At 45.2% G+C, this 12922-nt stretch overlaps 1 protein-coding gene across 1 annotated transcript in view; it reads left to right on the top strand.

Annotated features, from left to right (window-relative positions):
• Positions 1-12922, top strand: part of LOC122939295 (fibrocystin-L-like) — a gene marked incomplete at its 3' end in the record, with an annotated part of 171561 nt that overhangs the window by 47599 nt on the left and 111040 nt on the right. Inside the window, exons 13-18 of the mRNA XM_044295366.1 lie at positions 399-661; positions 4426-4514; positions 7926-8085; positions 8200-8332; positions 9384-9530; positions 10234-10442. Coding sequence (XP_044151301.1) covers positions 399-661; positions 4426-4514; positions 7926-8085; positions 8200-8332; positions 9384-9530; positions 10234-10442 — 1001 coding nt within the window. The remainder of the gene's footprint in view (positions 1-398; positions 662-4425; positions 4515-7925; positions 8086-8199; positions 8333-9383; positions 9531-10233; positions 10443-12922) is intronic.

Below are 12922 nucleotides of genomic sequence, written 5' to 3'. Positions count from 1 at the left end.
AATGATGATACCGGGCTCTGATAGGCTACAGGAACTAGGACTACAGCCTATTAGAGGAAACTGTGGACCAGGGAGACATCACTGCCATCGCAGCAATCAACTGTATTGCTGTCCTGAGTACAGCAATGCAGTTGAATATGTAGAGATGAGCGTTTACACCATGAAAGCACTCATTGCCCATAGCCCATCTTCTGTCCTCCTCTTGCTCCTACCTGGTGCTGCCTGAGGCAATCGCCGCACCTGGCCTCATTGGTGGTGCACTCCTGACTGCATACTATAACTGAACAGAGTTAGCAAACAGGAAAACACAATGAGAACCACCCATTAACTCAGAATTCCCTGATAGCGTATATGAAAATGGATTTACCCCTTTGTATAATTTTATCTCTTACATTTAGGAAGCCGAGGACTGAAGGTGGATCGGTGGAATGTCAGTACTTCACTGCATGATGCACTAAAATTGAATGAAAGCTCCACGGGCTATGCTGGTTCTTCTTGGTTCGATGGTGCATCCAAATCTTGGCCTCTGGAGAACAGTAACTTTATCGCTCGGTTCACTGGTTTCTTTGTGCCGCCAGAAACAGATTACTACATATTTTATATCAAAGGAGATGATAATTATGCTTTGTACTTCAATGAATCTGGTGACCCTGCAGGAAAGGTAATTGTAACAATTTATATTACTAAATATGTTCTCCATACTGTTAATGACCAAAATGCACTGTACAAAAGACCAATATTACCAATGAAACATTAAGCCCAAATAATACCGCCACTCTATGATCATTACCACCACATAGTGAATGAATAACACCATACTATTACTGTATATGCAGTACTGGGTAACAGGGTTGTCAGCACAGTAGGCAGGAAACACACAGACAGTGAGCCCTAACTGGAACCCAGCCGGCTTTCCCTGCCTACTTGCAGTGCAAGCCCTAAGCGGCATGTCCACAACTGGTCGACGTTCCCTGTTCTGCTAGGTGCAAGACAAACACACAAAACATGGTTGTACAGAAGAGGGTCGGAACCAGGCGGACAATACAGTACCAAACCAGAAGGGTAGTCAGAATAGCCAAGCCGAAGTCAGAACCAGACAGAAGTCACAGTACCAAATCACGAGGCAGAGAGTGGTCAAAGGCAAGCTGAGGTCGAAACAGAGAGAATCCAATATGTATAGAACGGAACCAGGAGCACAGTAAGAGGGTAAATCTATAACTGGTAAGGGTGTATTTGCCAGCAGGGGATTTAAATAGAGCGCCGTTCAGAACCGATAGGTCCAGGGACTCGGCGCCCCATTGGACCAGAATACCAGTTGCCTTTATGATAGGCAGGCTGAGCAGTCATTCTGCCTGCAATAATCAAACACACCTAAACCATTGATAGCTCAATCTTCCTCCAGCGTGCATGTGTTGTGGGGAGAAACCGAGCGAGTGCTCCATAACTAAGAATGCGTTTGCGTTACCAGGGGACGTGGCTTAGGCTACTTTCACACTCACGTTTTGGCTTTCCGTTTGTGAGATCCATCATGGGCTCTCTCACAAGCGGTCCAAAACGGATCAGTTTTGCCCTAATGCATTCTGAATGGAAAGGGATCCGCTCAGAATGCATCAGTTTGCCTCCGATCAGTCTCCATTCTGCTCTGGAGGCGGACACCAACATGCTGCCTGCAGCGTTTTGCTGTCCGCTTGACTAAACTGAGCAAAACTGATCCGTCCTGACACACAATGTAAGTCCGTTTTCTCTGGCACAATAGAAAACCGATCAGTCTCCCATTGGAGTTCATGACGGATCTGTCTTGGCTATGTTACAGATAATACAAACGGATCCGTTCATGATGGATGCATGCGGTTGTATTATTGTATCGGATCCGTTTTTGCAGATCCGCCCAAAACGCGAGTGTGAAAGTAGCCTTACACAGTGCATCACAGGGGGCGCGTCCCGACAAATGGCGCAGCTGCACCACAACTCCACAACGCATTGCTGGAGCCCCGACAGGTACATTGGTGACAAGGGTACAAATTGTTCTTGATTGGATGGTATTTAATCTGTTCATGCTTTGCATGTGCAATGAGCTGGACCGTGGTACGGTTACACGGACGCCAAATTATCCAGTGGGTTCGGATATGTGTATAATAGTCTATTGTTTGTTCGTGACGCCAATTGGAGCTTGCGCAGGGTACTAACACAGGGCCCTTTAAGGTGTTGTAACTCACATACCAGGTTAGGAATGCAAGAGTGGTGTAATGTCTCTGTGTGGTAATGGCAATAGTGTCAATGGTGTCTCCTACCTGGGTACGGCTGGACTCCTGGATCCTGGCTCACTTGCAATAAAATGAGTGTGGTGCTAGTAGGAGTAATAGAGGAATTTGCAGCAATAATTGAGATCCAGACCTTTGGGTAAAGTTCAAACTTGTCTTTACTAGATGCAGCTTTAATCCAAGCGAGATACAGCAATAGTCTTGGGTCCTAGCAGGTATTGGCAATGTGTGGCAGGAATCTATCTTCTGCTCTATAATGTGCCTGGAGCTTTTTGCACGAAAGGGACGTCTGCTTGTAGCTCTGTAATGTGGCAGGAATTTATATCTTCTGCGCTTACTATCTTCTGCTATATTGAGGACTGACAAGCTGAGGAGGAATTTGGCTTCTCCTGGTCTCTGGACGGTACTCACAGTTGTGCTCACAGGGTATGCTTCTTCCTGGAGTTCTGGAGGTGGCTGCTTGCGTCTACCAGCTGAGGCTGCAAGGCTCAGGCTGGGGATGATGATCAATGTCTCAGCCGAGACAAGATCCTGGCTTTGGATCCCTATAAATGGGAGCTCCTACTCGCACAGCCTTTCCCTAGCAGGGGTGGCTAGTACACTCAATCTAACTTCCTTCCCTCCCCATGAGGCAGGATATGGGTGAGCCCACTTCTGCTCATATAGGGGGGGGCTGAACTGGAATCTACTATTCCAGCTCAGAAATACTAAACTGAACTAAGTCCCTGCTACACACATTGCTGCCACCTGCTGGTGAACATGGAAAATTATAGCAATACATATGTAACAAGGATTTGAATGCACAATTGTGAGGAAATTACATGAAATTACACAAGATGACAATGTTAATACACTTAAGAGATTGTAGTGGGGTAAAAGTGTTCCGTAACATAACTCTGGAATGTTACATATGTATTCACAAAAAGCTGTCTATAGGTGCCACTGTTTAGTTAATTATGCCCTTACTCAGCAAGCAGAAGGAATTGGCTTTCCCCTCTAAGGGAGGAGCTTTCTAGTCAGGTTTGCCTCAGCTACGTTAGTTTTAGCTCTGCCTGACATTCAGGGCAAATGCTAGTTTAGCTCCAGCAGAAACATCATTCTTTTTAGGAGAGCAATCCCTAAGGGAAAGCTGGAGAAGACATTCATAGACTGTCCAGGATCACAACGTCATGCATGTTATCAAGGTATAGCTCGGTATAGCTAAAGACTTTGCTGCTTGTGGAAAGATTAAGAGTTAGCTGCGCCTTTCACAGTTATATAACAGTTTGGCCGACCATTGAATGAACTGCATCCCTAAGTCCAGAAATTGCAAGCCTGATTGCAGAATGGTTTATAGTGTCTGGCGCCCACCACACTTTCTTGATATTTGTGTGGATGGTTTGTAGTCTGAGACGCCTACCACATTTTTCAGAGTTTTGCAATTTGCAAGCCTGTGATCACCTTGGAAAGGTTGCAAAGTATTTAGAAGGAGCTCAAGAGCTGCTGCTCAAATTATCATCATTGTTGCATTTGTCTATATACAGCTATTGGGAAGAGACTGAACTGTGCCTTGATATAGTTGGATGTACTACAACTCCCATTCTGCACCTTATTAAACAGAGACTTGTTTATTCTATACATTTGGTCTAGTTACTGACTCCAGCACCATTTGTTGGGCAAAACACCTACACCTCCTGCCTTACACCTGTACAACACTCATAAAACTAAGGGCACCTCAACTACTATCAGGAAGGAGCCCCAACATTGTCCCACCCAGTAATACATGATGGATTTATGGGTGTCTAGGATGGGGCTGTCTCTCCCTACAAACTGCCTTGTGTGTGCTTTCTTATCTTTCCTAGCATGTGGAGCTGCCTTTCTTGGATGCTTAGCCCCTCTCCCTACTCTGATCTGCCATTTGCAACCTTCTTCCCCTCCCTGCTCCTATCTCTAACACTGAAAGAAGGAAGGGGAAGAGCAGAGAGCGGCACAGTGCTCTGATGGATTTACGTCAGATTCAACACCACCAGCAGCTATATGAAGGACTTACACACACTCTGCAGAAACAAAATAGTAGATTGTTAATAAAGACTGTTTATAAAGTTGATTCATTTAATAAACAATGAAAACAAAATTCAGTGCAATAGTGTTAATATTCTTATTTTCCACTATTCCTTTACTACAGATGAAGATTGCCTATGGATACTCCACAACTTCTTACTTCTCCTACACACATCAGAAGTCGCAGACTTTTTACCTCCAGAAGGGCAAGCCGTAAGTCAGATAATATCACTCAAGCTTCTCTGTGAGAGGTACAGATCTTGAGCATTGCACAAAGACGATGGCACTGTGCAGTCTGTGCAGTCACAACTCAAATGTGACTCTCCTTCCTATGTTTAAAAAAGTTTTCACACACATTGCAGGCTGCTCCATCCTGTTCAGAATGAAATCTGTTAGACAAGCTCTCTGGCTGCTCGGCCTCCAGTCTCTTTTCTCCTCTCCTGAGATATCTACTGAGCTGATTCATGCCCAAATCAAAGTTGAACTACAATGTAGACCATAAATGAACCAATTCACTAATAGAATAACCATCGTGAACACAAAAGATAGTGCAGCAGTGCATGAGCCAGTACCGCCTGCTGGCTCAATAGGATAAAGTGTCTATGTCACGACCCTTGGTCATGGTCGTGACTCCTTGGGTGCTGCATGCTGTTTCCCGCGGTTTTCCGTTGTCAACCGCAGCTGGGAGCACTTCGTTGTTGCCTCAGGTGCGGTTGCCGCGGACAATAGGCATGCGTGTGGTTGCCCTTGACAACGTGTTTTTGTGTGCACTCCCTTTGTCTGTTTGTTGTGCACGAGGTGGTGTTTGTATGCACTTGGACTCCTCCCTTCACCTGCGGTTGTCCGCGGCAACGTCTGGTGATGTTTGCATGCTGTGGAAGTGTCTCGGCCCGTTGGCTGTTCTTGAAGACACGGTTTCCACGCATGCCGTTGCCGTCGGAGACAGGTGAGTGAGTTTGTGTGCTTTCCCCTTTATGTGTGTTTTCCCTTCTGTGGTGTAGGAAGGGTTAACTCCCTTCCCAGTGTGTCTGTGAGTCACTGGGTGTGTCTGACCGTGGGTGTGGCCACCTGGCCTATAAAGCCTCAGTCCCTGGCTTGGTTCAGTAGGTTGCTCTCAGCCATGCTGGCTGGAGCAGCCTCCTGTCTCCTCCATCTGCTTGGTGGGGGACCATCCTTCTGTTCATAAATCTTCGTTAGTTATATTCATGTTTGGTGTTCAGAAGATGTTTGTGTGGTCTCTTTGTTAGTGCAGCATATGGTTTCCTGGGTTCCCATGTGATGTCTGGTGTGTGCTGTGTCCTTTATGTTGCTGTGGACATTAGCACTTGTTCATGGGTTCCAGGTTTGTGTGTCTGTGGCAGGTAAGTGCAGGACTAGTCTCACTTACCTGTCATTTCCATATGTCTGTTGATGTTCCCCCTGTGTTGCTTGGCCGTTGAGACTCCTGCTCCTCCGTGCCTAGGAGGAGTAGGGCGTCTGACTCTGTCCCCTAGTTCAGGGCCGACTTGAGGGCTCGTAGGGACTTTTAGGTTCCGGCGTATGAGCCCTCAAGTCGGCCCTGAACTAGGGGACAGAGTCAGACGCCCTACTCCTCCTAGGCACGGAGGAGCAGGAGTCTCAACGGCCAAGCAACACAGGGGGAACATCAACAGACATATGGAAATGACAGGTAAGTGAGACTAGTCCTGCACTTACCTGCCACAGACACACAAACCTGGAACCCATGAACAAGTGCTAATGTCCACAGCAACATAAAGGACACAGCACACACCAGACATCACACGGGAACCCAGGAAACCATATGCTGCACCAACAAAGAGACCACACAAACATCTTCTGAACACCAAACATGAATATAACTAACGAAGATTTATGAACAGAAGGATGGTCCCCACCAAGCAGATGGAGGAGACAGGAGGCTGCTCCAGCCAGCATGGCTGAGAGCAACCTACTGAACCAAGCCAGGGACTGAGGCTTTATAGGCCAGGTGGCCACACCCACGGTCAGACACACCCAGTGACTCACAGACACACTCGGAAGGGAGTTAACCCTTCCTACACCACAGAAGGGAAAACACACATAAAGGGGAAAGCACACAAACTCACTCACCTGTCTCCGACGGCAACGGCATGCGTGGAAACCGTGTCTTCAAGAACAGCCAACGGGCCGAGACACTTCCACAGCATGCAAACATCACCAGACGTTGCCGCGGACAACCGCAGGTGAAGGGAGGAGTCCAAGTGCATACAAACACCACCTCGTGCACAACAAACAGACAAAGGGAGTGCACACAAAAACACGTTGTCAAGGGCAACCACACGCATGCCTATTGTCCGCGGCAACCGCACCTGAGGCAACAACGAAGTGCTCCCAGCTGCGGTTGACAACGGAAAACCGCGGGAAACAGCATGCAGCACCCAAGGAGTCACGACCATGACCAAGGGTCGTGACAGTCTATACTAGTGACTGCACTATCAATGTCCAGAATCCAACGAGCATGCCCGACCGCTGCCCGCTGCCCCCTATACTACTGGGAGCAGTAACCACTGATATGTACAGTTCTTTATAATACACACAGGATATTTCCTACATTAACAAGCCAACCAGGCACCTACCAGGATTGGTGACATCGGTGAGAAAGAAGTTCTATGTATGAGGCGTCCTCTTGTATGGGCACAAATCCACAGCCCTGGAGGTCAGTTGCAATTCTGGATAGATAGATACAGAGTGCAGAGTGCCTATTGTGTCTACGCCCATTTAATTCTGGAGGTGCCTATATAATTAGGAGAAGAACAAGGATCTTCATCCCTGAGGAAGGAAAATTTGACCATTTTCCGAAACGTGTTGGATTAAGTTTTATCCTTTGGAGATTCCACAGCTCAAGTGATGTCACTGTGTGCTCGGTACGAAGCGCTAGCTTTGAGGAGGAGAACATTGCTTCCGTTAGGGGCATTCTTCAAGCATTATCCAAAATTGCAACTGACATGGCCAGGGCTGTGGATTTGTGCCTATACAAGAGGATGCTGCTTACATAGGACTTCTTCTTCCTCTCCGGGGCCACCAATCCTGGTAGGTGCCTGGTTGGCTTGTTTATGTGGGAAATATCCTGCGTGCATTACGATGAACCGTACATACACCTGTGGTTACTACACACAGTAGTATAGGGGGCAGCAGCCGGGCATGCTAGTTGGATTCTGGACATTGATAGTGCAGTCACTATGGATGCTTTGGGGGTCATTTACTAATCTGAAATACGCCTAAATTAGGTGTGTTTTTGGTGCAGATGGCGGCGCAACTAACCGTTCTGTGACTTTTCCCTGCTCACACCAGGTCTAAAATTGTGGGTGCCCCGTGGGCGGGGGAGGGGACGGGCCGGTAGGCCATCTCATTCATCATTTTTAACGTCTGCTTTAGGCGTAGAAAATGGCCTAAATGCAAGACAGCAAGGAAGCTAGCTTACATTTAGAACTTGCACTGGATGCGCCGAAGTTATGAAGAGGCCAACGCCTCTAAATAACTTTGGCGGATCCACCGCCAGCTATGGGCCTTTATTAAGACTGGCGATTGTGCCTCTTTATCCTTAGACTATAAATTACTTTTAATGGACTTTTGTGGCCATTTCAGGTGTTACTTTGAAGCATATATCCAAAACTCCTATGGATCCTCTGTACTAGATGTTGGCGTACACACACGGACAAGTTCATACACTGAGCAGCAGACCGCTGACGCCGTACAAGAAGTACAGGCCATACAGTCATGGAGTACCACCATTCTAGAAAACCAGGTTAGTAGTATATAGTATTCTGTATTATAGCCGTGTCCTTCTCTTATATTTGGTATCAGATATTAGATACTGAACTCATGTTGGTTCCACTGAAATGTCTTCTCTTCCCCAAAGGTTATAACTCTACAGAACTGGAACACAACCCAGCAAGCAGTGTATGAGGTTCAGACAATCACTGTCACCAAATACTGCATCTCCCCATGTCCCGCCATGTACTACACCCTTATCTATGCCAATGAAGAAACAGGTACAGTCTATCTATCTATCGATCTATCTCCTATCTATCTATCTATCTATCCATCCCATATCTCTATAAAAAAGAGACACAGGTGCACGCTACCTTGGCTACAACACAAAGCGTAGAACTACAAGTAACAGCACAAAGACATAGGTAAATGGTGAATACATGAAAGTGTAAACTGCATTACTGCTATACTTACTATATGAAAAGTAGAAGCTCTTTGCGTACATCTATTATCTATATACAGGGGCGGATTGGCCTTAGACCATACAGGGAAATTTACCGGTGGACAGATGCCCAGGGGGCCGCCTGAGCCCTCCTCACAGCCGGCCAGTGGAAGTGTTTTGGGAATGTATTTTGTGATGCAGTGTGGTATTTGGCTCTGTTGGGGCGGTATAATGTGCCACCATATGGTATTGTTGGCGCCACCTACTTGTTTTGGCCCTGCCTTCCATCAGTTTGGACCCAACTACAAAACAGGGCCACTTTTAGTATTCTTACAGGGCCACTTTTAGTTCCCAGTCCGCCCCCGTCTGTCTGTCTATCTATCTACAATTGCAAAAAAGACAGCAGCATAGTCAGAAAGTGCAAATATGTGTGCAATTCCTCAGGGAAGGTAGGAATTTCTTCCACTGATAAATCCAAAAAACTAAAATTGATGTAGCACTCCGAATGTGGTGAAAGGGTGAAGACCTGTTTATTCCCAAAGGCCTCATTGTGTTGGGATGAAACGTTGCCTTGGGAATAAACCGGTCTTCACCCTTTCACCACATTTGGAGTGCTGCCTCAATTTTTGTATCTATCTTCTATCTTCTATCTTAATCCACCAAGTATTTATCTGTTCCTAAAGCTTAAGGGGGAGATTTATCAAAAGTGATGTAAAGTAAAACTGGCTTAGTTGCCCCTAGTAACCAATCGGATTCCACCTTTCACTTTCCAAAGGAGCTCTGTAAAATGAAAGGTGGAATCTGATTGGCTGATAGGGATAACTAAGCCAGTTTACCTTTATTCCACTTTTAGTCTTCCCCTTATTATTTTTCTATATTTCCATTGGCAGATCCACTATCAGCCGACGCTACTGCTCCTAAAATCCAAGCAGCATTGAGCAGATTTTGGTCTATACAGCCAGACACAGTCGATGTTCAGCAACTAAATTCTTCCGAAGAAGCAAATGTCTATACAGTGACATTCAATTCACAAAGAGGTGAGTAAAGGCAGGGCAAATTCCAAAAAGGCCAAAGATGATCAGAGCAAAGAAGAAACACTAGCTGAAAAATCACCTCTAGATCTTTGCCTGTGGTAGTCAATGAGCAAGAGAAGCTATATGAGAGAGGGGACAACTAGTACAAAGAAAGAATAGAGCAACCACACATATCAGCCAGTTTCTTAAAGGGTGTCTGCCAGCAGTTTTGGCCATGTTAAACTGCTGACCGCACTAGGGTCTTGAGAGAGCAGTACAGATATATGTTTGGTTGAGCTTGTATTATCAGGAGAAGTGTGAATATGAAGTTTCAGATTAGGGGATACGTTTTATGAGTGGCACAACCCCTTTAGATGATAAAAGCCTAATTGCCAGAATCTGCCACTAGATGGCGCTCTTTCTACATGGATTTATACAACCTTTATCAAAGTCAATTATAAATCAGCATGCCGTGAGCTCCCCCTACTGGCAACAATTTATTTCATTCAACTCAATTTCAGTTCTCCTTAACTGCTCAAAAAGGAGGTCTGAGGCACTAAGAAACCCTCATGTGTGCGTTCTACACATGTTGTTTTATTCCTTAAGGACATGGATGGAAAAGTCATTTTTCCCCTTAGTTTTCATACATGAGGGACTATACCTATAACCTGATGTCATCTGTCTGACAGTATTTACTATGTAAATGTATTATTTATGATACTTCTAGGTGATTTCCAGCTTCTCTCCTACAATATTCTGGGTAAAAGCAACATTACAGTGGATATTAAAGAGACGACTAAAGGTGTTCCTGACATGGCGACCTTCACTTTAGTGTGGGATAATGTGTACTCTACACCTCTGGCAGCAAACGCATCTTCACTAGAGGTCAGTTACGTGGCAGTAGTGATCGGACATGATCCACAGGCGTTATCACAGGTCAGACTACGGTCTGTTCACTTGTATTCTCCTGTAATGTGCTGCTGTTTTTAAAAGGGTTTTTTGGGCCCCTGAGGACCAGGGTCTGGATGTGACTGCTGTTTCTGCCCTCCATATAGTTATGGCCCTAGGAAAGGAGTCTAAGGGTGCTGCTACATGTTCAGGTTATTTGATGCAGCCAAAACCAGGAGGGAATTGCAAAAATGTGAAGAAGTCGCCTCTGTTCTTAATAATTTCTCTCCTGTTACGATCCACTCCTGATCTTAGCCTGAATGTGTGGCCGCACCATAAAGGTCCCTTTATACCAGCTCAGAATGATGGTTTAACAAGCTGATCAACACTAAGTTCAAGGGCATCTGTCAGCAGTTTTGTATCTATGACACTGTCTGACCTGTTACAGGTGCACTTGGCAGCTGAAGGCATCTGTGTTGGTCCCATGTTCATATGTGCCAGCATTGCTGAGAAAAATCATGTTATAATATATGCAAATGAGCCTCTAGGAGCAACGGGGGCGTTGCCATTACACCTAGAGGATCAGCTCTATCTGCAACTGCTGCACCCTCTCCACTTTGATTGACAGGGCAGTTTCTGGTGGTGTAAAAGGGTCTTCATTCTGGGATCTGACTTCTCTAAATACCAATCTACCCTTACAGTCAAAGCAGCCACATTACAGACTTTTTATACCACACTGAACCCTGATTACGACATATAACAGCACACCCCGAGACTGAGCTGGTGGAACCACTTTGATTTGCTGTTGTGTGAATATAATCCAGAACATTAAAGGGGTTCTCTTACTTCAGCAAATGGAATTTATCATGTAGAAAAAGTTAATACAAGGCACTTTCTACTGTATTGTGATTATCTATATTGCCTCCTTTGCTGGCTTCATTCAATTTTCCATCGCATTATACACTGCTCATTTCCAGGGAGTATGACCACCGCTGCAGAGCAGATACAAGGTGGTCGGGATGGGAGCTGCTGCGCTTGCATGCCTATGTGGGCTCCTACGGCCCAGGCCACTAGAAAGGACAGCACTTTTTCCTGTAGTGTGTAAGGACTAGTGTTGGGCGCGAATATTCGTATTGCGAATATTAATCGCAAATATCGCAACTTTGATAATTCACAAAGTGGTATAATATAGTGCTATATGTTCGTAAAAAGAATATTCTGGATTTTTTTTTCAGCAGTAACCTCCCTCCTTACTTGTGGGCCAATGAGAAGGCTGCAGTGTCTTTGTCTGAGCTTAGCAACATCCCTAGCAACCAATAGGAAAGTTGCCTACCCCTTACTATATAAGAACCTCCCCAGCAGCCATTTTCTAAAGTTTATTGCAGAGAGAGCAGTGACATTGCTGTGCTCTGTGCTTTGTTGTATTATATTAGACAGTTAACATATACAGTTGCAACAAAAAGTATGTGAACCCTTTGGAATGATATGGATTTCTGCACAAATTTGTCATAAAATGTGATCTAATCTTCATCTAAGTCACAACAATAGACAATCACAGTCTGCTTAAACTAATAACACACAAAGAAATTAAATGTTTACATGGTGTGTTCAATAAAAACATGGTAGGTGGAATAAGTATGTGAACCCCTAGACTAATGACACCTCCAAGAGCTAATTGGAGTGAGGTGTCAGCCAACTGGAGTCCAATCAATGAGATGAGATTGGAGGTTTTGGTTACAGCTGCCCTGCCCTATAAAAAACCCACACCAGTTCTGGGTTTGCTTTTCACAAGAAGCCTTGCCTGATGTGAATGATGCCTCGCACAAAGAGCTCTCAGAAGACCTACGATTAAGAATTGTTGACTTGTATAAAGCTGGAAAGGGTTATAAAAGTATCTCCAAAAGCCTTACTGTTCATCAGTCCAAGGTAAGACAAATTGTCTATAAATAGAGAAAATTCAGCACTGCTGCTACTCTCCCTAGGAGTGGCCATCCTGTAAAGATCACTGCAAGAGCACAGCGCAGACTGCTCAATGAGGTGAAGAAGAATCCTAGAGTGTCAGCTAAAGACTTACAAAAGTCTCTGGCATATGCTAACATCCCTGTTAGCGAATCTACGATACGTAAAACACTAAACAAGAATGGATTTCATGGGAGGATACCACAGAGGAAGCCACTGCTGTAAAAAAAACAACATTGCTGCACGTTTACAGTTTGCACAAGAGCACCTGGATGTTCCACAGCAGTACTTGCAAAATATTCTGTGGACAGATGAAACCAAAGTTGAGTTGTTTGGAAGAAACACACAACACTATGTGTGGAGAAAAAGAGGCACAGCACACAAACATCAAAACCTCATCCCAAATGTGAAGTATGGTGGTGGGGGCATCATGGTTTGGGGCTGCTTTGCTGCGTCAGGGCCTGGACGGATTGCTATCATCGAAGAAAAAATGAATTACCAAGTTTATCAAGACATTTTGCAGGAGAACTTAAGGCCATCTGTCCACCAGCTGAAGCTCAACAGAAGAT

This window comes from Bufo gargarizans, chromosome 5 (assembly GCF_014858855.1).
Source record: "Bufo gargarizans isolate SCDJY-AF-19 chromosome 5, ASM1485885v1, whole genome shotgun sequence".
Classification (NCBI taxonomy): domain Eukaryota; kingdom Metazoa; phylum Chordata; class Amphibia; order Anura; family Bufonidae; genus Bufo; species Bufo gargarizans.
The sequence above is the reverse complement of the archived record's forward strand: the minus strand, read 5'-3'. Positions and strand labels throughout refer to the sequence as shown.